At 61.3% G+C, this 22181-nt stretch overlaps 4 protein-coding genes across 6 annotated transcripts; 1 reads left to right on the top strand and 3 right to left on the bottom strand.

The window, feature by feature from the left end:
- Nucleotides 1-869: 869 nt before the first annotated feature.
- On the bottom strand, nt 870-3187 carry HJV (hemojuvelin BMP co-receptor). The gene is made up of 4 exons (XM_062511541.1): nt 3121-3187; nt 2576-2749; nt 1898-2400; nt 870-1496 (listed from the first exon to the last, which is right to left on the bottom strand). The coding sequence occupies exons 1-4, from the start codon at nt 3185-3187 to the stop codon at nt 870-872; spliced, it is 1371 nt and encodes a 456-aa protein (XP_062367525.1).
- Nucleotides 3188-5441: 2254 nt separating this feature from the next.
- Nucleotides 5442-6700, top strand: BOLA1 (bolA family member 1). Of its 2 annotated transcripts, none has more exons than XM_062511450.1 (2): nt 5442-5551; nt 6019-6700. In XM_062511450.1, the coding sequence occupies exon 2, from the start codon at nt 6029-6031 to the stop codon at nt 6419-6421; it is 393 nt and encodes a 130-aa protein (XP_062367434.1). In that variant the 5' UTR covers nt 5442-5551; nt 6019-6028; the 3' UTR covers nt 6422-6700. The 2 variants fall into 2 exon arrangements, with proteins under 2 accessions (XP_062367434.1, XP_062367433.1); XM_062511449.1 differs by having other exon boundaries at nt 5442-5596.
- Nucleotides 6701-8080: 1380 nt separating this feature from the next.
- SV2A (synaptic vesicle glycoprotein 2A) lies at nt 8081-13444 on the bottom strand. The gene is made up of 12 exons (XM_062511456.1): nt 12865-13444; nt 11817-11997; nt 11557-11708; nt 11347-11480; nt 10849-10938; nt 10538-10648; nt 10379-10467; nt 10001-10165; nt 9768-9901; nt 9302-9505; nt 8778-8937; nt 8081-8264 (listed from the first exon to the last, which is right to left on the bottom strand). Exons 1-12 carry the CDS (start codon nt 13442-13444, stop codon nt 8081-8083), a joined length of 2184 nt encoding a protein of 727 aa, XP_062367440.1.
- A 4587-nt stretch (nt 13445-18031) lies between these two features.
- SF3B4 (splicing factor 3b subunit 4) lies at nt 18032-21734 on the bottom strand. 2 transcript variants are annotated; one of them, XM_062511420.1, is made up of 6 exons: nt 21670-21734; nt 21174-21302; nt 20327-20869; nt 20002-20196; nt 18938-19108; nt 18032-18517 (listed from the first exon to the last, which is right to left on the bottom strand). In XM_062511420.1, exons 1-6 carry the CDS (start codon nt 21701-21703, stop codon nt 18333-18335), a joined length of 1257 nt encoding a protein of 418 aa, XP_062367404.1. In that variant the 5' UTR covers nt 21704-21734; the 3' UTR covers nt 18032-18332. The 2 variants fall into 2 exon arrangements, with proteins under 2 accessions (XP_062367404.1, XP_062367403.1); XM_062511419.1 differs by lacking the exon at nt 18032-18517 and having other exon boundaries at nt 18991-19244; nt 21670-21716.
- Between the last annotated feature and the right edge of the window lie 447 nt (nt 21735-22181).

Here is a 22181-nt window from a genome sequence, read left to right as displayed (position 1 = left end):
GGGCAACACCCTGCCCATCTGTATGCCCAGCTGGCTCGTTGCAATCAGGAATTCTGTTTTCCAGGTGAAAGCTCCAGTTTGGGTTGGATTTATGCAGCGACAAAGAATATGGGCCCAAGGGAGAGAACTCCCAAGGGGTGTTTTGTCCTCCCTGAAACCTGACACTGGTCCCAAGTCCAGACCCGGCTAAACTGAGTCCACAACAGGTGCCAAGAAAACAAGGAAAAACAGCAACGGTGGCCTGGGATATAGGAGGTCTCAAGCTCCACAGCTCCCACTGCTGGAGATCCACTTGTTAGTTATCCTGAAGAGGAGCATGTGGACAAAACCGGCTGATTTCTACTCACGAGTCTCCCTCTTGGTCACAGCGCTCCCCAGACCGATTGGTGGTCTTGCTCTGCTTTGGGAGCAGCTGAGTGAAGGGTGCCAAATCCATTAAAAAAAAAATTACTGCTAAAAATTTGGCTCTGGGCTTTGAGTCCATTATTTCTGGAACAGTAGGGTTCCTGAGTGGAATTCTGGTGGATTAACACCAGGAGAAAGGTGGGAAATGAGTTATGTGAAGGCTCTGAGGGACAGAGGGGGTCCCCGGGGGGTTATCTTCCTTTGATGCACTGCAATGTCACATCCTTAGGGGAAAAGGAACGTGTCAGAATAGAACAGAAAACAAAAAACAAATCTGCCTTCAGGATAGGAGCTTGGAGCAGCTGCACCATCCATGTGAGTGCAAACCAGGGGTTCATCTCTCCCCTCTCCTGGGTCTCTGATTCCTTGTGGCTGTGGAGACACTTCCTTCAAGGTGACGAATCTCTCCTGGCTGCGGCTTGGAGCCAGCAGTTCTCACGGGTTCCGTACGGAGCAGGGAAGGGTTAAAAGTGCAACAAAACAGCCCAAAGTCCACAGGGGAGGAGGAAGAGGAGGAGGAGAGAGGATGGAGAGGTGAGTGGGCAGCCCCCCCCAGCTTGGAAGATGTGAAGCTTCTCAGCATCGGGCAGGAAGAGCCGGGCATCCTCCAGCGCCCCACGCGCCGCCATGGTGAAGTTGGTATCCCCGGAGGTCACCACGTCGAAGACGCACGACTGGAAGTAGACATCCTCCACGGGCAGCATCTCCCGGCAGAGCGCTCGGGCCGTGTCAGCAGGGACGCGGCCAGGCCCGCGGGGGCTGCGGGACATGCGCTGGCTGTGGGGGCAGCCTCCCACGCACAGCTGCAGGTCCTGCTCCTCGGTGAAGGCCCGGGCCACCTCCTCAGCAGCACGGATGGAGAAGGACAGCTGGCGGCCGGCCTGGCGCACGGCAATGGTGGTGCCGATGTAGCTGGCGCGGATCTCCACGTGCCGGCCGGGGCTGCGCTCCCGGATCACCAGGCTGCTCCCACCTGGACGTGCGCCCCCATTGACGGAGCCATCCTGGAAGGCCGCCGGGACATTGTCCAGCTCGGCCTGGTAGACCTTCTGGTCAATGCATTCCTTCATGTTCTTGAATATGATGGTCAGCTGCGGGGAGCAGGACAGGAAGGGGATGAGCATAACGGCCATGGCCCCATCCCAGCTGTTCAGAGTATCCCAGGTTGCAGGTCCCACCCCACCTATCCATCCTCAAACCATCCCTGCCACAGTCCCTTTGGGATAACAACAACCTTTCCTTCTTTTTTTAGCACCATTTAATCAACGGAAAACTCAGGTGGAGCCAAACCCAGCAAGATTCCTCCAGGTATCCCATGGACCACACGGTCACCTGACAGCAATGGGAATGTTTGTTTTGTTGTCAACAACCTTCACCACTGTCATCCCTCCTTCCTCATCCCCCATGGATTTGAAGCAGTTCCAAGGATTTCGGGAAGCACAGGATGTGCCCTGACCCTGGATTTGCCACCCAGCCTGCGTGCTAACGTTACCTTGCTGGTGACTGTTGCATTGGACCCCTTGGCCACTGGTGAACTGGTGGCTTGCACAAACAGGTAGTTGTTGTCCAAAAGCGGCCAGGAGCCCTCCACCCGGCACGTGTGGAAGTCGTCGTGGAAGGTGCGGATGTGGGGGTCCCCAAAGGCAGCACAGTGCTGGAAACCAGGAGGGCGGCCGTGCTTGTAGAGGAAACTCTGCTCGTAATCGCAGATGTCAAGAAACTCGAAGCCATGGGGGTTCGGGGCGGGGGGCCGGGGCCGTGGCGGGGCTGTGGGCCCCTCCTTGGAGCAGTTGTTCTGGATCATGAGGTCCTCAATGCCGTGCACAGCGGAGTGGAAGGCCAGGTCCCCGCGGCAGGTGCGGGCGGTGCGCCGGGTGCACAGGGAGTAGGAGCGCAGCGCGGTGCAGAACGCGCTGCCACGGTCGGGGCCGCGCAGGTGCAGCGTCGCTGCCACGTACTCCGAGTTGCAGCGTAGGATCTTGCACTGGGAAGAGACTGGGAGAGACGGGATGGCTCCCTGGAAGAGGGGATGGGGTGGGGAAGGGCAGCCTCTCCTCCTCCCACCACCCCCCACCATCCAGCCTGCTCTACATTCTCATGGAGATTCCTCCTGGAAGCACTTGTCTCCTGGTTTTTACAGGGAAACAACCCTGCCCATGCAGATCCTTACCATGCCTGCAGAGGAAAAGGAGCAGGAAACCTTGGAGGAAGAGGCTGGAGTTTTTCAGCTGCCCTGGGCTCCTACTGCGGGCAGGTCTCCCCATTCCCATCCATGCAGAGCCTGGGGAGTCTCTCACCTGCCAGCAGCTCCCAGCTTCACTTGGCAGCTCCCCTGGAAGCAGAGGTGGGATTGGAGAGAGACCAGCAGACAGGATTAAGAGGGGCCCTACAGCCGGCAGCAAGTCCAACCCAGCACTTCCAAAGCCACCACTTGTCCCCAGGTGGCCCGTCCACACTTCCAGGGACGTGCCTCCACCACTGCCCTGGGGAGCCTGTGCCAGGGCTTGACCACCCTTTTCATAAAGAAATTTTCCCTGATATCCAATCTAAACCACCCCTGGTGCTGCTTGAGCCCTTTCCTCATAGTGGTGGTATTGGGCATTTCACTCCTCCCTCACTTTGGGGACACCACATGTGGGATCAGAGCCTGAAGCATCCCTGGGTGCCAGCGATGTCCCTGGACCCTCATTCCTGCTTTCCCACTGCCCCACTCACCTGTGTCAGTCTCCTCAGGAAACGATCTGGCTCCCCGTGCTGGGAGCTCCTTCCCTGTGGGACACATGGGTGTCCTTGTCACAAGCTCTGCCCCAAGTGACAGTCAGAGAGACCCGTGAGATCGCCCAGGAAAATTCCAGCCTCCCCGGCCCCCTCCATGGCCTTGCAGCTGGATAAAACTTGAGGTTCCACAAGCCCATCCAGGGGCCAGGGAGTGGAGCCCCCCGTGGCTCTTCGTTCCTGGCCACCTTTGCTCCGTCCTTTCCCCTGCGGGGCAGAGGCGGGGGTTGAAATCGATCCTCCTAAATTTAGCTGGGCTCTGATCCAGCCGGAAACAACAGCCGGAGTGTGGAGAAGGTGGGGCACAGGAGCTTCAGGAGGAGGTGTGAGCCCCCAAACCCTGGGGACTGTGGGGTCATGCACCCATGGGAGTTTCCATGGAGCTCCATGGGTTTTCCTCCTTGGAAATGCCCTGCCTGCACCCCCTGAAGAGTGACTGCCTGTGGAAAAGCACCATGGTTTTCCCCTGTGGGATGTGTCCAATAGGAATGGGATGTTTCCTGACAGGGAATACTTTTCCAGCATTTTCTCTCACAGCCTCCCCTCCCAGGGCACAGCCAAGTCCTGAACACAAACATGGCACAGGTCAAAGTTGGCCAACGTCCCTAGGGATCAATGACCAGTGTCCCCAGGGGTTGGTGGCCAATGTCCCCAGGGATCGATGACTGCCAGACCATGTTGGCTGCACTCCTGAAGTCCCTCAATCCTGAAATGCCTTAGGTGGGCACGAGTCCCTGCTCCCTGCAAGGAGGAGGAATGGTCAGGAATGTACACACCAGGATTTTTCAGGTCCATTCCAGAGGCCGTGGAGGAGGGCGGGGATGGGAAGTTGGTCCCTCAGCATTCCAGTACCCACAAATTCCTTTGGGAACACATTCAGGAAAGCTTTCTGCCTCCTAAACCAAGTTCCTGCTGTTTTCCACACCCAGCTCTGCCCTGCAGGGAGCAAATTCTAGTGCCCACCTGAGCCCAGGAGAGCTACAGCACCAGGACTGGGGTGGAAGAGAAGTATTTGGGGAAAGCAGCATTTGCCAGAGAGCTGGAAGAGTGGATCCCTCTTCTTTCTAGAACAGGCCATGTGCACAATCAATCCCAAAGGATGCACTCTTTCTTCCAAGCCATGCTTGGCATAAATCCCATCCTTCCATTCCCACACCTCTGCCAAGGATCCCAGCACTCCACTTACCCTGGAAAATGCCACGGATGGGATGGGCACCAAATCTCCCTAGACCCTCCAGAGGAAAATACTGGTCCCTGGCCTGGGTCTGGCTCCAGGTCCAAATGAGGAGAGAATCCCGGCTGTTGCCACCCGGGCTTGGAGCAGAGGGAGCAAAAAAACAGCTGAAGATTCTGACAGCCGGATCTGTCACTGGAGCAGGAGCTGAGTGGGCTCCGACAGCACTTTAAAAATAGCCGGTAGAATTTTTGATTCCAAAAGGAGAATTCCAATGGGGAGGGGAAGGGAGAAGACAGGGAGAGCCAAGACTTCCCAGCCACATACACACAAGCAGTGGGTGAGGTGGACATGGAGTCCCTCAGAGCTGCCCATCCCGAGGTTTCTCTGGGCTCTGTGAGGAACAAGCAGGTTGGGAATGCAAAGTGCTGCTGGAAACCCAAAGAATCCAATCAGCACCTGGCAGTGTGCATCCCTGCAGGTGAGCACTCCCCTCCTGGCTCTGCGAGCAGAGAGATGGGAAAACCCATGGAGATGAGAGTGGTGTCCAGTGACACTTCTCTGGACTTCTCCACTCTAGAGCGTTCCCTCTCCCTTCCTTGGAGAGCTTGGGAGGTCCTGGAGAGGGACTGATATTGGGAGAACTGGGTATCTTATTCCTATGCCTGGAAGACACTGAGAGGGGTGGGGAAGGAACCACCTGGCTCAAAGGTACAACCAAAACCCCACAGGATCGCACTGCTGCGAGCCACTCCCAGGATACAGGCTTGTGGATAAATCCCATCCCCAAGCACTTGCTCCAGGGCGGGGCAGCTGGAGGCTAAAAAAACCCAGAAGCAGGTGGAGCCGGACACTCCTGAGCTCTGTGGAGAAGCCCCGCGAGGTCTCCAATGGTGCCACGCCGGGTGGTGTATCCCACGGGGCACCGGCAGCGGCCCGACCGCTCTGGGAACAGCGGGACCGCAGCCCGGCGGCCATCTTGGCATGAGGGGAGGGGGCGGGGCCGGCGAGGGGGCGGGGCCCACGAGGCTGCGAGGTCCGCGCGGGGATTGGACGGCGTGGGTCACGTGACGCGGCTCCGCCGGTGTCCCGTGACGGCGGCGGGAGCGGAGCGGGGGGTCCGTCCATAGGGGATCGTCTATAGGAGACCGTCCATAGGGGACCATCCATAGGGGATCGTCCATCGGGGGAGATCTGGTGCTGCCGCGGGGTGTCCTGTGGAAGGAGCGGGGAGTACCCGGCGTGGGTTCCGCGGGGGATACCGGGGCTCCCCCGGCTTGGGGAGGGCTGAGGGAGGATCGGGCCCTTCTCTCCTGCTCTGAGGCTCCTCCGCAGCTCGGAGCCCGAAAGCGCCCCGGGACCCCTCCTGCACCCCCCTCTGCCATTCCCGTGGCAGGAGCTGGTCCCGCAGGGCTCCCCCAGCCCCCCACTCCCAGCTCATCCCTCCGTGCTGCTCCACGCGTCCCCCTCCTGCCATCCCCCCTTTTCCATGTCGGATCCTCCGCAGTCTCTCCATTTCAATCCCCGTCCCCCTCCCACTGCCCTCTCCTCGAGCCTCTCCTCCCTTTCAGCCGCCCCAAACATCCTCAAATTCCTCCGAAGCCTGGGGGGTGCCCTCTGTCCTTGCAGCCTCCCTAAATCTCCCCCCCCCCACTCTCTTGCAGCCCTTCTCCGATGCGTGGTCCCCTCCTGGGGTCCATGGGGGGCGCGGGGGGGCCCCTGGCCCGCACCATCCGTGCCAAGCTGACGGCGGCCCTGCAGCCCACGCACCTGGAGGTGCGGGATGACTCCCCCCGCCACGGGGGCCCCCCCGGCGCCGAGACGCACTTCGGGGTGCTGGTGGTGAGCGGGCGATTCGCGGGGCTGCCCCCGCTCCAGCGGCACCGCCTGGTGCACGAGGCTCTGCGGGCAGAGCTGGCCGGGCCCCTGCACGCCCTGCAGGTCATCGCCCGCACCCCCGAGCAGTGGCAGAGCGACACCCACGTTCCCCCGCCGCCCCCTTGCTTGGGGGGCTCCAAGCGGGAGCGACGCCGTGGGGACGGGGGGGAAGCACCGGGGCAGCAGTGACAGCCCGGAGCCCCCCCACCCCCACCGCTCCCGGGACCCCCAACCCTGGTGTCAGCACAGCAGATCTGGAGCCTGGAGTTCAGAGGGGGGGAAAAGTAATGGGGGTGGCACACCCCCCCCCCATCATGCTCTGCCCCGACCCCCCACCCCACCCTCGGCTCCCCATCACGCCAGCCTGAACCCACTCAACCACCCCCCAGCTACCACCCTAGGGGAATTTTTGGGGTGTCCCTCCCATTTAATGTCTGAATTAACTTAAATAAACGTGTTCCGAGGGCAGCTGAGTCTGGAGAGCCCTGGAGGGTGGAGGGGATTTGGGTCATTTTGTGCTTTTTTGTGGATGTTTTTTTTTTTTTTTTCCATTTTAATTAATTTACAAACACCTGAAACTACAGCACGGCACGACAGAGCTACAGGGGGGCCGGGGGGGGGGCCCCAAGGACCAGCTACACCAAGGAGGGGACAAAGCACACGGGGGCTGCTTGGAATGAGAGGGGGCACCCAGGTGGCTCTGAGCAACCCTGCCCTGTCCTGTGGGGCTGATTGGGCGGGGGGGACCCCACCAATCCCAGGTTTGGAGGGGGCACAGCACTGGGACTCCACTGAACCCCGATTTCTTTTGAGGAGGGCACAGCACGGGGGACCCCTTGTACCCCAATTTTTTTGGGGTTAGGGGCTGTTTGTGCTTTACAAACCGCTGGTGGTTTTGGGTTGGGGAGAGGTAAAAGGGGGTGCAGAGGAATAATATGGTGGAGGGGTAAAAAGGGGATGTGGGAGGGACATGCGGATGAAGGGAGGGAAAGGGGCTGGGAGGAGGAAAAGAGGGTGCAGGGAGCCCCCCCCGCACCCCTGCTTACCCACATCAGCCTCCCTCTAATAGGGAAAATCCTTTAAAAATCACTAACTGGCAGTTTTGGGGGTCCCCCGCTGCTGCACCCCAAATGAGAGCAAGGGCTGGGGGGGAACTGTGCTTTGCACCCTGAAAGTTTGGCACCCAAAAGTGGGGGCCTCCTGGGGCAAGGGGGTCATGTGCTTTACAGGGGGACACCCTAAAATTGTCAGGGAGCCCCAAGGGAATTCTGAACCCCCAACTGCTGCACCCCAATATCTTGTGTCGCCCCTGAGGCATTGCTGAGGCACCCCAAGGGTGCTTGCTCCCCAAAAGGCCACCCCCCAGATGCCCTCCCCCCCCCCCAGAGACTTCATCCTCCTCCTCCTCCTTGGCTCAGCAGGGATTTTGGGGGATGCACAGAGATATAGGGGTTCAGAGGGCCTGTGTCATTCCCCCCTCGATGCCAGGGTCCCCCCTAAATCCTGTCCCACAGCCCCCCAGGAATGAGCAGCAACTCACATAGGGGGTGACACCAAGAAAAGAAATTCAGGGGCTGAGTGGGGTATTGGAGGTTGAGGGGGGACAGGGAGCTGGGGGGGTGTTTTGGGGGCCAGAGGGGGGAGTTGGAGGTGTGGAGGGGGTTTTGGAGGTACAGGGGGATCGGGGCAGGGTGGGGGGGATGGTCCAAGTGCAAATGAAAAAGATCCCAAATGCTCCAAGAAGACATTTCACAGTGTCTAACGCGACTAATCCCAGGGGCACGAGGGGGGAAACGCTGGATTTGGGGGGTGCCCCGGGGCGGGGGTCCCTCTCCCCCAGCCCCCCCATCACTGCAGGACCTGCCCCCGTGTCTCGGGCAGTTTGAGGGCCAGGGAGCTGCCGAGGGCCAGCGCAGCTGAGGCAAACAGGATGGGCACGGCCTTGGTGATGCCCACAAAGGACGTGAAGATGCTGATGCCCAGCACGGCTGCCAGCTTGCACAGTGCGTTCAGGAACCCAAATGCCGTCGTCCTGGGGAGGATGGGGAGGGTTGGGGTTGGTAGGAGCACCTCCAGGGATAGAGGTGGGTACCCAACCTTGGGGGCCATCTGCAGAGGTGCATGTGTGTGCCTGAAACAGGCACCTGGCACTCCAAAATGGGAACCCAGAACACTTAACTGTGCATCCAGCACCCCAAAATGAGTACCTAGCAGCCAAGGGCTGGCAGGGAGCACGCAGAAACAGGTACTGAGCAGCTGGTACCCCACACCTGGCACCCAGCACCCCAAGACCTGTACCCAGCAGTTGGTACTTCAGCATCCAAAACTTCCTGACCAGCACTCCACATGCATCAACCAGATCCCAGACTCTCCCACCTGGCACCCAGAATATTACTCCCAGCACCCAAAGCCTCCCACTTGACACCCAAAAACCTCCATGCCTGGCACCCAGCCCCTAAATCCCGCTCCCCCAGCAATTGAAACCTCCCACCCAGCGTCCAAAACTTCACTCCTTGCACCCAGAACCTCCGTTCCAGGCCCCCACCTCTTGTCGGAGGGGTACAGCTCCACGGTGAGCACGTCGAGCGCATTCCAGGAGGCAATGCTGACCCCCCCAAACAGGCAGAGCAGAGCAATCATGGCAGACTCGCTGTTCCCAAAGGACAGGAAGAAGCAGCTGATGCAGGACATGACACTGGAGCCGGCTGAGGGACACGTGGACATGTCAGAACACAGGGAAACTGAGTCAGGAGGTGGGACTGGGGGGAGCTGAGTGTACCAAAAAGGGAGAGGGAGATGGGGGTGACCCACCAGCAGGGACAGGGAGGTTCCCAAGAAATCAACAGAAATGGAGGTGACCAGCAGCTTGGGAGGAGGATCGGGAGGGTCCCCAAAGGGGTGATGGAGGTGGGGTGACCCACCGGGGTAGTCCCCGAAAGGTGGTGGTGATGAAGTGACCCAGCAGGTGGGAGGTGGGTTAAGAAGATGGAGAGCCTGGTTTGGGCTGGAAGGCACCTCCAGGATCCCCCAGCCCCACCCTGCCGAAGGCAGCCCAGACCCGCTGCCCACCCAGCATGCGCAGGCGGCCAATCTTGTCCATGAGCAGCGCCGAGACAATGTTCCCAGGGAGCACAGCCAGGGTGCCCAGGAAGCTGACAAAGTAGATCATGTAGGCGTTGTTGTCGTCGCTGAAGTCCAGCTGGCAGCCCTCCTTGTTGTGCAGGAACGTGCTGTTCACCACCCGGCTGTTGATGAACTTGTACTCGAAGAGATCTGAGGGGAGAGTGGGCCACGGGGTCACCCCATCTCCTTGCAGATCTGCCTGGCCCCTGCCGCCCTGTGGGTCTTTCACACCTCCGCCACCGCCTTGGGGACCACCCTGGTGGGTCACATTATCTCTACCACCCCAACTCCATCGGGTCACTGGGGACTTCCTTGACCCTCCTCCAACCTGGTGGCTCGCCTCCACCTCCATCAAAGCCCTGGGGGCCACCCTGGTGGCCCCTTCCTGCACCTGGGGATCCCACTCCCCCACCTGTGTTGTAGAAGACGGTGGAGATGAAGGTGCAGTTCTTGAAGAAGGTGTTGCTGGAAGTGATGTCCTCGAAGTAACAGTCCTCAAAGAGTGAGTCCTCAAACGTCACCGACTTCATCTTCAGCCCGATGAACCTGCACGGGGGGGACAGGAAGGAGGCCCCAGATGCCCCCCACCCCTGTGCTGAGCAGCCCCAGGCTCAGCAACCCCAGGCTCAGCCTCCCGTCACTCACTTGTCGTTGTAATACTCCCCAGCACGGTGCACTTGGTTCTCCAGGGTGAAGTTGAAGGTAAAGTGCCGAACCTTCTCACGTGTGAAGAGCTTTGTGCGCGATGCATACTCAATGCTCTGCAGGTGCTTAATCATGTCCGGGAACCACACGGTGAGCCCATAGTAGCTGCAGAGACAGGGGTGAGCAGGCACCACACACCTGGGGGTTCCCAGTGCTGGCCCAGAGCTCCCAGGACCAGCCCTGAGTTCCCAGTGCCAGCCTGCGCTATCACAGGGATATTTGCTCTGTCTCATCCCACTCAGTTCTGCCCCATCCCATCCCATCCCACTCCACCTCATCCAGTGCTGTCCATCCCATCCCAATCCCACCCCTCAGCACCTGAAGGACATGGTGAACCACACCGCCATCATCATTAGCGTCACCCGCCGGTACTCGGGCACGAAGCACTGCTGGAAGTTGCTCCAGACCTGCAGAGGGACATGGGAGGTGACGGGGGGCACACAGGGCACAGGGACCCCTGGGTGGCTCTGGCCTTACCTGCTGGGACAGGTTGAGGCATCGGACCAGCCAGCGCCGGTACCACGTCCCGGTGTCCGACTGGATCTCGATGAGCTCGTCCTCCCTCTTGATGGTCTTAATGTGGGTAACCTGTGGGTGGGACATTCTGGGGACACTGGGGGCATCAGAGACCCACCTAGTGCCTCAGTTTCCCCATCTGTTACAGCAGTACTTCATTCCCCAGGTGGTGCTTTTCCTGGAAGTGGGAATTGCATCTCTGCTCCTGGGGGACACCCCACCCCTGCTTGGGATGCTGGGGATCCCAGGGCTCAGCCCTGGGGGGTCCTTACCGAGAAGACCCTCTCAGGGTGGCCCTTGGCCCTCATGTTCGTGTCATGGACCTGCTTCAGCACCATCCAGGCCTCGTCGTGCTTCCCATTCTGTAAGGGCAGGGACAGGTCACCCTGGGACACCCCAGACCTGGACCCTGACGATCCCATCAGTGGTCCCTGCCTGGGTTCCACCACCCACCTAGGTCCTGCCACCCACCTGGGGATCCCTCCACCATCTTCATCACCTTCTCAGGGTCCCCCCCATCCCTCTGGGCTCCCTGGCTGGGTCACATCATCCACCTGGGGGCTCCTGCCCAGTTCCACACCTCTCCAAAACCCATTTTGGGCTTCCTGGCCAGGCCTCACCACCCCCTGACGGTCCCTGTCTGGGTTGCCCCATCTCCACCCCCACCTGGAGGTGTCTTCCTGGGGACCCTCCCACAACTCTCCATTCCAGGTCCCCGACTCATTTCAGATTCCCCCCAGGACACAGCCATGCTGCCCCGGACCCCCCACCTCAAGGTAGAAGCGTGGGCTCTCAGGCATTGTGGTGAGCGCCCCAATGGCAAAGACCGAGGGGAAGGCGCAGACGAGGACAAAGACCCTCCAGCTGTGGAATTGGTACGCGGAGCCCATCTGGAAGCTCCAGCCTGGACAGGGACAGGACATGGCGGTGGGGCCGAGCCCCGGCGCACCCCCCGTGCGCCACCGGCCCGGGGCTCCTACCGTAGTGGGGGATGATGGCCCAAGCCATAGCGGAAGCGTAGATGCCCCCGATCATCCAGAACATGCAGAGCCAGCTCAGGTGCTCCCCGCGCTTCTCCTGTGCCAGGAACTCCGAGAAGTAGGAGAAGACGATGGGGATGGAGCCGCCGATGCTGGGGACGGAGGGGAGGGAGCGGCATCACCCCCCGCCCCACACCCCACCACACGGGGGGAGATCAGCCCCTGCTCTGGGAGTCCCTCCACAGCTGGGCCCCCCTTACCCCACACCCGAGAGCAGGCGGCAGAAGAGGAAGGTGCCGTAGCCCTGGACGAAGGAGGAGAAGAAGGCGAAGACGCTGTTGACGGAGAGGGAGATGAGGAGGCACTGCCTTCGGCCCAGCCGGTCGGCCAGCCCGCCCCACACGAACGCGCCCACCATCATGCCCAGGTACACGATGAGTCCTGGGGAGGGGGACACAGAGCGAGGTCAGTCCCGGGGGACCCAAGGACCTGCACCCCGAGTCACCTGGAGAAGAGAGAGTATCCTCAGCACTGGGGGTGGGGCGTAGGCGGGGACCCTCTCTTCAAGATGCTGGGTCCCCTTGAAGGGAGGGGAAAGAATCCCATGTGAAGGGGTGGTCAGGGCTGTCCCTCTGCCCTGCTCAGGGACTGTGGGACATGAGAGGAAGGTGCACCCCCAGGACCCCCACACCCAGCCCCTCCCGCTGTCCCAAGATTGCCAGATCTCGGAGATGGGGGCACTGGTACCCGCTGGGATTTGGGGAGGTGTCAGGCTCTGGCTGGCATCACAGAGAAGGGGGAAGCAATCAAACAAAGCCTCCCACGGCGCCCCAAACCCAGTCTCAGGATCCTGAGCTCACTCCCCGCAGCTGCCCCTCGCCATTGCTCACACGGGGACCGGTGTGGAACTGGGAGGAGGATGGTGAGAGCCCTACGCCCAGAGGGTCCTCCATCCCTCCTTGTCCCCACATCCCTTCCTGGACCCCATACCTCATGGCCTCCCAGTTCTTTCGGGGTTCTCCCATAACCCCTACGACCCCCCCCACATCTCCCTGAGCCCCCCATACCTTCTCCAACCCCAACTGCCTGTGTCCCCACCGTCCTCTGCTTCTCTGCTCCCTCAACATCTCCTTGTGTCCCCCTGCACTCCACACGTCTGTCTGTATCCCCATATCCCTCATGGGACCCCCTGACGTCTCCCAGTGACTCTCCGCGTTGCCCTGACCCTCCTGTCCCCCCTATCCCATGACTGTCCCCTATCCACGATTCCCACGTCCCCCCACCTGCCCCCCATGCCCCTCTCCTCACCCAGCATGCCCTTGTTGGAGTCAGAGAGGCACATGTCCTTCTCGGCGCTGGGTAGGACAAAGCCCACCACAAAGACCTCGACACCATCAGCCATGAGGGCCAGGCCCAGGACAAAGTAGAGGGTCCACTGGAAGCGGCCGTGGCCACATTCCTGCAGGATGAGCTCGTACTGCTGCGCCAGCTCCTCCCGGTCCTTCCTCCGCTGCCCCTCGCTGTCGTCAAAAGCACCGGCGGCTGCCGCGGCCCCCAGGCGCTCCCCCCCCTTCAGTGACTCCTGCCGGGGGATCCCTTGGTATTCTCCCTCGTAGATCTCATCCTCCTCGTCGTGGCCTTCAGTGGCGTCGCTGGACACCCCCTCCTCCTCGTTGGCCCCCTCGCCCCCCCGGTAATAGCCGTCCTGGGGCGCGTAGTCTTCGTCGTCCTCCTCCTCCTCGAAGCGGGAGTAGGAGCGCCGGGTGTACTCATCCTGCACTCGGTCCATGCCCCTGCTCACCTTCTTGGCCGCGTGCTTCTTCACCTCCTTGGCGATGTCCTTGGCACCGCGGATGAACGCCGTCCGGTCCCGGAACGACTCGTCCATGGTGCCGGTGGGGTCAGACTGGGGGTGCCGGGGGTGCCGGGGGTGTCTCTGCTCGGGGGCTACGCCCTCAGGCCCGGGGTGCGGGGAGAGGGAAGGCGGCGCTACCCATCCGTGGAGCAGGGTGCGAGAGGACCCCGGATGCCGGCCTGGAAAGCCCAGACACAGCCAGGGCTGAGGTTGGGTGGTAGTGGCCCTGCGTTCCGCTTTGCACTTTTTCTCCGTCTCAGACGGAAACAGGAGGGTTTGGGGACCCCCCGGCGAAGTGGCAGGCAGGTCACTGTGGGACGCAGTGGGTGCTGGAGTGGGGACAGGCTGAGAGACACTGGCTCCATGCTGGCCCCCTTCCCCTCGCTTGGGGGGCTCCAGCTCCCACAGCTCGCTGGGAGCCCTCCAGTCCCCCTGGATCCATCCCTTCTGCATTTATCCCAAAGGACAGAGAAAGCTGGGGGGACATCAGGGGCACGGCTACCCCTGAGCATCCCCAGTCCATTCCCCCAGGACTGCAAGTCACCCCAAAAAAACAAGGCCATCAGCAGGTCTGGACTGAAGCCCCCCTTTTCCTTGGGCACCACAGAGAGGATGAGGGAATCAGGCCCCGAGGGCGTGAAGGTCCCCAGACCCTCCCAGCACCACCATGCCCCAGGTGGGTGGCTCAAAGTTTGGTGCAGACGATCCCTCAGAGGGGTCCCTTGAGCGACAGTGACCCATGTGTGCCAGGCCACACTCACTGCAGAAGCTCCCAGGCAGGATTTACTGCGGGAGATTCCAGCACCAGCAGATGCTGACCCGGCCAATGCAGGCTGGGGGTACCACGAGTCCCTTGGGGTCCAGCCCTGGGGGAGTAGAGGGGCATCCAGATACCTGGGGGTGGCATCTCCCCGTCCCCTCGCATCCCAGCATCCCACTCCCACTTCCCCAGCCCAGCATCCCCACACCCACTGCACAGAGCCCAGCTTGGCTCGTGACAGGGATGGACCCACAGCCCCCCAGCCCGATGCTGCTGCTCCACCCGCAGGGGCTGTCATGACCCCCCCCCCCCCCCCAAATGCTATTTTTATCACTGGCGAGGCGGGAAGGAGCTGCGGGCAGAGGGACGCAGCCAGCGACGAACCCCCCCTGCCCAAGTGAGGGGACAGGGCATGCAGGGACACTAAATTTAGCCCTCGGAAACCCTGGAGGAAGGGGGGCTGCGGCACAGCATGGGTCCCCACTCCCGAGCAGAGCCTGGCAGATGGTTTCACAGGATAAAATGGCAAATTTCCCCCATGTGCTCCCCTCCAGCTGAAGGGAGACCCCTTTGAGGCTCCTGGAAGGGGCCAATCCATGACCAAGGTCATTTTGCTCCAGCCAGGCTCATGGTTCCGTTTGGAACCTCCCAATGTGGGGCCGGCATTCCACAGACCGGGAGGTGTTGGGGGCCGGGAGAAGGAATGGGGGAGCAGGAGAGGCTGGGTGCACAGTGAGGAAGAGGATGGGCTGGGGAGCAAGGTCACCGCTGGCTCCGTGACAGAGCAGCCGTAGAACCAGGGAGCCTTGAGTGGCTGAGCCGACGCCAGGAGCCAGCGCTGGATGAGATCAGGGGTTTGACCCCACAAGAGAGTCCCACAAGAAATCCCACAGACCACAGTCCCTGAAACGCAGGAGTCAGGGAGGTCCCCAGAAATGCCCGTATGGGGGCTGAACATGCCCCTGGCCCTGCAGCCCCGTCGTGGCGTTGGACAGCTCTGGACAAGGTTATCAGATCTGGATCCGTCTCCTCCTGCTACTCATCCAAGCGGAGCCAAGAATTGATGCCACCGTGCACCCCAAAACCCCCGGGTTTCCCACGCTAGGGGTCTGCATTTCCCGCCCCCCCCCCCCCCCCCCCCCCCGCAGCCCCCAGCCTCCCTGCGGAACGCCAGGAATATGGCGACAAGGGGGAAGAGTTGGAAATCGCTCGTTTCCAAGGTCACCCCCAACACCCCTCCTGCTACCCCTTCCCCAAAACCCCTCTGTTCCCCCCTCCCATCCCTGCGGCGAATTCCCGATCCCCTCCGGCTACTCCGCGGTCACAGGACGGCGCGGGAGATGACAGGAGCCCCCAAAAACGCACATCCAAAGGCAGAGCCGGGCTCCAGAGAAGGATTTCCAGGACAAAATGGCCACAGCAAGTGGGAAGGGGAAGCCGAACCCCGAATCCGTCAGCGGCTCCGACGACGCCGATTAACGCCGCGGGGAGGGGGGATGCGGGGTCTAAACCCGTTTTGTTCCCTCTTACCTGGCTCAGCCTTCGCCCCGCTCCAGCTGCGGCGCTGGCGAGGGGGATGCTCCGGCGAGGAAGGATGCTCGGGAAGGGGATGCGGAGGGGAAAGAAGGTGCTCCGGCAGCGACACGGAGCGACAGCAGCTCCCGAGGAGCAGCGCTAGCGCCGCAGCCTCCGCCGCACACACGGAGCGCTGGCAGAGTCCATCGGCGCAGCCCCGGGAAGGGAGGGATCGACCGCGGCACGCGGCGAACCGGGGGGGCTCGGCGGGGGAGGGGGGCTAGCCCCGCCGACAGGGGGGCGATGGATCTCCCGGGATGTGGAAGAGGAGCTCCGGCGGGATCGGGGTTCCCGTGATGGAGCTGCCGGGATGGAGCCACTCCGGAGACTGCGGATGGTGGGGAGCGGCTGGTGGGATGGGGGCATCAACCCGTGCCCCCCCACCCCCCCCGGATCCTTCGGAGAAGCTCAGCCCGCCCCCCCCGCCCCCGTCACGGCTGAGTCACGGGCTCCGCGGGGCTGGAGAGGAATTTTTTTTGGATCAAATCGTCCCCGCCTGGGCTGGCCAGAGTCGGCCCCTAGGCTACGACACGACACAAAAGCCCCCGATGAATATTTTAGGGAGGGGAGATTAGGGCTGGAGATGCGCATCGCAGAATGGGGTGTCCAAACCGATTCCCATTTTTCATGGGTCACTTCCCGGGGGTGGGAACCTGGGACCCGCAGTTCTTCAGCCCCATATCCCCAGGGCTATGGGGTGCCGGGTGCTCCTGCGACTGGCTGAGTTCAGAGTGGGGCTGGAGATGCTCCCAGAAACAAGATCTTCCCTGAGCCCCCTCCACTGGCATTCCAATGTTCCCAGAGCCCCAGCCTTCCCTGAACCCCCCTCCTCCTGCATCCCCTGCAATGAGCTGACCCAGTCCCAGCTTCCAGGGTGTCAACCCCAAAGCCTCACAATCTGCCAGGATCCATCAAGATTAGCACTTCGCCTCTCAGACTGGAAAACGAAGATGGGGACCAGTCAGCACTGATGCCAGCACAGGGAAGGATTTATAAACCCAAGAGCTGAAAAGCAATCGTGACATTCATTGCTGGGGAAAAGCCCTCAAAGAGGGATGGAAGTGCAGGACGAGGCTGGCGGTCGAGGATCATCCCTGAGAAATGGGCAGCACCAGGATCCAGGCCGTGCCCTCTGGAGATCACGCGCTGGGTGAGCCCCACATCCTCAGGCACCCGGTGACTCATGTGCCACTGTCGGTGCCACTGTCGGTGCCACTGTCACCGCAGAGCTCCAGACCCCCTGCTTCACTTCGGCCCACTTGGCCCTGGGGTGTTTTCCTGGATCATCGGAGGGAACGGGCTTGGCAGCACGACAGAGAATGGCTCCTCGTGTCCCGAGGGCCCCATCCTGATCTGCCTGGGTCTAAAACACAGGGAGTGAGACAGACCTGAGGGGAATGGGATAAAATGAGAGGAAAAAGGAGAAAGTCAGGGCTGACAATGGACTCCAATCAGGGGAAGTTACGATGTAACTGGGAATGACAGGACAACACCAGGGATGATGGGATAAAACAGGGCATGACAGTGGATAACTAGAGGAGAAGGGGATGATGTGATGATTGTGTCCATGCCCCGGGTGGATCATGGTGGCTTCCCTGACTGAGGAGCAGAGAAATGCCACCCTGGGGCTCCCTGGATCCAGACAGGAATCACCGGATCCTTTGAATACTGGAGATCTCTTCAGCCCCTTGGCTCTCAGCACCACAGGGAACCCCTGCTCCCACACCACACATCCCAACCCTTACACCTAAATCCACTCCCTCTACCAGCCCACGTGGGATTCTCCGAACATTTCTGGATGTGAAGGATCAGGAGGGGGTTCCAATCTTGTCCCTCCCTTCCTAGTCAATCCAGACCCTAGGACTTCCCACCTGGATGTAAGGCAAAGCACAACCTCAGCACAGAAGACAACACTGGGATGAAGAAGGAAAGAAAAAACACATTCCCACTTCCACATCTCCCTGCAAACTCCCAGCTCTTGGAGGCTCTGGCACTGCCCAAGGACAGGAGGTGTTTGTGGACCCCAAGCCCTTTGAAGATTTCCCAGAGGAAAGTTTGACTTCGGCTAAATCTTGGCACCAAAGTATTCCACAGTCAAACCTCAGCTCCCTGGATCTGGGCAGCAATGGCTCAGGAATGAAGAGAGCACACAGTTCTTCCAGGCTTACCAGTGATCAGACCATGCATCAGCTCTGCCACTCCTCAGGCCCCAAATCCCTCCAGCTTGGTTCTTCTTAATGGCCCAAGCAGGGAAGAGATCTCAGCTGGTGACAAACAGGCAGAGCCTCATCCCCAGTCCAGGAACCCTTCTGGTTCCCAAATCTTTTATTTGCAAGTGTGTGGCCACTGCTTTCCATACAAAACCAACAAATCCAGTAAAAGGAAGCCTGGAAAAGCTTCCAAGGGAAGAGAAACAGGAGAGAGTGGGGGGAGCGAGGAAAATCAACTCTATGAAAAGAAATAGGGGGAAGAAATGGGGAGGGAAGGGAGGAGGAGGGGATGGCCCCCAGCCCTTTACAGTAACGGGAATGTTGATATGAGGGGTGGTGGAAGGCTGAGGATGGGGAGCAGAGAGTCCCCCACCTCTCAGGGCAGGGGTCCCCGAAGGGGCCCCCGGGGGGGGACTCCAGGGGGTCTCTGCGCAGGCCGAGGAGGCAGTGGGACCCTCTGGTAGCCATAAGGGGGGGGCCGGGGGGGCCCGTTGTAGCCGTGGGGTGGCATCAGCGGGGGGGGCCCGCGGAGCCCGTGGTGCGGCAGCGGCCCAGGATGACCTGTGGGGGACAAGGGGTCAGTGCCAGGGGGGGAAAAAGAAGTACAGAGCCCCCCCCAAAGCCCCTTGAGGAGCACGGTCCACTGGCTCCACCTCGCCTCCCAGATGTCCCTGAAGTACCCACCACACCCACACCCAGGGGTGCCACATCCAGCGGGTGCCCCCAGCTTGGCCAGCACTCCCTCTGTGTGGGATTCCCAGAAATAGGATTCTCTCCCAAGACCCCCACGGGCACAATGGCCTCCAGAACCATCCCAACGCTGTGGAAATCCCGATGGGGGGGTGGCAGAATGAGGAAATGTCACAATGAGGGAACCCTGTGAAGACGCTGGAGGGTGCCAGGGTCTTGCTTCATGCCCAGCTGCACATCCCCCTCCCCCTACCCCCAGAGCAGAGCTCCCCCGGAACAGATCCCACTCACCCATTGGAGATCCAAAGTGTGGCCCCCGGGGAGGGAGCCCCATGGGAGGGGGCCCAGGGTGTGGCATTCCTGGGGGGGGCCGGGGGGGTGGCTGCCCTCCGGAGCCTGGTGGTCCCGGGTGGTGTTGCCCCATCCCAGGTGGCCCGTGGTGCACCTGCATCGGTGGCATTCCTAGGGAGGTGATGGAGTTAAGGATGCTGGGAAGCAGCTCCAGGCACTCCCAGAAACCGAAATTCCAGCTGGGTCTGGAATTTCAGCTGGGTCTGGCAAGCAGAGGTGCAGAGGGGCTTCTGCTGCTGGAAACGGGCTTAAAGAGAAGGGAACACAGAGCTTTTGGGCAATAGGAAAGGGCTTGGATGCAAGTGTGTGGGAAAAGAGATGAGACAGTGAGTGTGTGCAGCCCTGGGACAGCGAGGAATCCCCACCTCTGGAGACTTTGGACAAACTGCCAGAGCGATCCAAAGCTGGAGCTGCCCCCATTTTGTCCCATTAAAATAAACAAAACAATTGATTCTTTCCTCCCAAGACTGATTTTCCCTGGCCAGGTGTAATTGGCTCCACCCAGGCCCCGCAGCATCTGCTCCTGGCATGGCCAGAGGAGGATCACACAAAGCTCCCTAATTAGGGTGGCTTTGGAGCCACGGGATCAAACAAATCCCAGAGAATCATTAAACTGCACATTTCACAAAATTCGTGAATTTGAACCGGGAGCTGAGATGCAGACAGAGCTCCTTCCCAGTACCACAGGGCCAAAATGCAGGGAGTCAGGGAAAAAACTGGTTTCACTAAATTATGAGCGCCAAAATTAGCTCCTGCCTTCCTTCTCTGTATCTCTGCTTTCCCATGTGTCTTCCTTCCTTCCTTCTCGTGCCCCTGCAACCCACATCCTCCCAACTCAAGGCAACCAACTCTCCCTGCTCAGGTGCCTCTCAGACAGCAGTGAATTCCCCTAAATTCCCCAAATCCTTCAGCAGTCGCAGCCCCCGCTCTGTGACAAGGGGAGATGAGAGGAAGAGGATCCCCCAGCAGCAGAAGCCCAGCCCCGCTCCCAGCCAGCTCCGTACCTGGGTGGTGCATCCCTCCTGGCGGGAAGGGGTGCGGGTGCGGGGGGTGTCCCCCGGCCGGGGCGGCTCCCGAGGGGGGCCCAGGGGCTCCGGCTCCCGGTGGCATCGGCGGGGGGGGCATGGCCGGGGGCATCCCGGGGGGCAGCGCTCCGGGCGGCGGCACTGGCGGCGGGAACGAGCCAGGGGGAGGCAGGCCTGGAACACGGCGGGAAAATGAGCCGAGAGAAAAAAAACTCGGGAAAGGGGTTGGGAATCGCGAGAGGCAATGTGGAAACAGGGCAGAGCAGCACCTTGAGCCCTGCCCCACACAGGTCTCGTCACCCACCTGGGGGGGTGACCCCAGGCCCCAGCGCGGTGACCACGGGCGTGGGCACGGATGGGGGTGGGGGGGCATCGGCGAAGAGCTGGTGGGGCCGGTCAGCCTGGGAGAGGGGGTTCTGCGCCGCCAGCAGCCGCTCAGCCGCCGAGCCGTGCCGCTCGCCCTTGGAGTCCTTCTTGAAGGCGTAGGACACGGTGATGGGGCGGTTGCACAGGTACTGCCCGTTCATGGCCTCGATGGCTGCATCCGATGCATCGAAGCTGGCAAAGTTGATGAAGGCGTAGCCCTTGGAGTTGCCCGTGTCGGGGTCCCGCATGATCTTGGGGGTCTGCAGGATGACCCCAAAGGCGCTGAAAGTGTCGTAGAGCAGCTTCTCATCAATCTCGGGGTCCAGGTTGCCAATGAAGATGTTGGCGCCCACGTCCAGGTTCTTGTTGTGGGCCGAGGCCTTGTTCACCCGGATGGGTTTTCCGTAGAGCTTGATCATGTTCATGATCTTGATGGCGTAGTCAGCGTCCTCCTCGCTCAGGAACTCCACAAAGCCGTACCCTGGGGGACCCCAAAGGGGCTCAGGGGGATGCCAACTGGGGTTCAGGGGAGGTGCAAGAGACCTCAAAGGGATTTTACGGGGGACACCAAAAGGACTTCAGGACAGAAAGAGACCGCCCAGACCCACCCCCTTTAAAACTCCAGCCCATTGCAAAACCCCATTTAATTACTGACTGAAAGCTCCTTGATTTCATCTAAAGTCTGGGCCCCCAACACCTCCTGAGGGACAGAGGAAGATCCCCCTCTTCCATATCCCAATCCCACCCCCAGATCTGCCCCTCGGTGGGATTTGGGGGTCCCTCACCCTGGTGCTGGCCCGTGACCCGGTCCTTGGGCATGTGCGTGTTGACCACGGGCCCGGCCTGCAGGAAGAGCTCCCACAGCAGGGGCTCGCTGACCTTCTCGTCCAGCCCCCCCACGTAGACCGTGGCATCTGCGAGGAATCGGGGTCAGTCAATCAAGTCAAAGCCCCCAGAACCGCCCCCACTCCCCATGAGACCTTAATCCAGGAGGCGCTCCCCCAGCCCCCCTTTTTCCTTCGGGAAACCAGAGCCCACCACAGCCCCGGAGCTCCGCCGGCGCCCCTCCCCTCCTCCCCGTGTCCCCAGGGAGCTCAAAATCCCCTCCAGTGCCTTCTCGTGCCCCCAGGCAACACCAAGGACTCTCCATTCCCCCCGGAATCCTCCCCAAGCACCCCGCGACCCCCCTAGCGCACCCAAGGCCTCCACAGGACCCCCTGGTATCCCCCTCAGCGTTCCCCCTCTGCCCCCGGTGGCCCCGGACACCCCCGCCGCTCCCACCCTGGTTCCTCTCCGAAATCGGTCCCGCCGCCATCTTCTCCCGCTCCCGCTCCGCGCGCGCGGCGCCGCACGCACGCCGGCACGCACGACGCGCGTGACGTCAACGCTCAAGCCTCGCGTCCGTGGGACGGGCCGGAAGTGGCGTTGCGCGGGGAAGGCTCGGCCGCCATCTTGGGTGTGGGCGGGAGGGGCCTCTGCCCTTCTGCGGGGACATGGCCCTCAGTGCCCCGTGATCCCAGTGCCGGAGGGCCCAGGTCTGGGCTCCCCATTCCCGTCCCATCCCATCTCCTCCAGTCCCCATCTCTGAGCTCCTCGAGCCTCACGGAGGCAGCACAGATTTAATGGAAAGCCACGACCCCGCAGTGTCTGTCCGGCATCGGGGACACCTCGAGACCCCCAAGCACCCCGAGGTTGCCGGGAGCAGCTGGAGGCAGCGGGCAGTTCCGGGGGGCCCAGCTCCCGAGTGACCGTCCTGGCGGTGTCCCAGGGCTGCGCTGCGCTCGGGTGCCCTC

Source organism: Cinclus cinclus, chromosome 31 (genome assembly GCF_963662255.1).
Source record: "Cinclus cinclus chromosome 31, bCinCin1.1, whole genome shotgun sequence".
Taxonomy (NCBI): domain Eukaryota; kingdom Metazoa; phylum Chordata; class Aves; order Passeriformes; family Cinclidae; genus Cinclus; species Cinclus cinclus.
The sequence above is the reverse complement of the archived record's forward strand: the minus strand, read 5'-3'. Positions and strand labels throughout refer to the sequence as shown.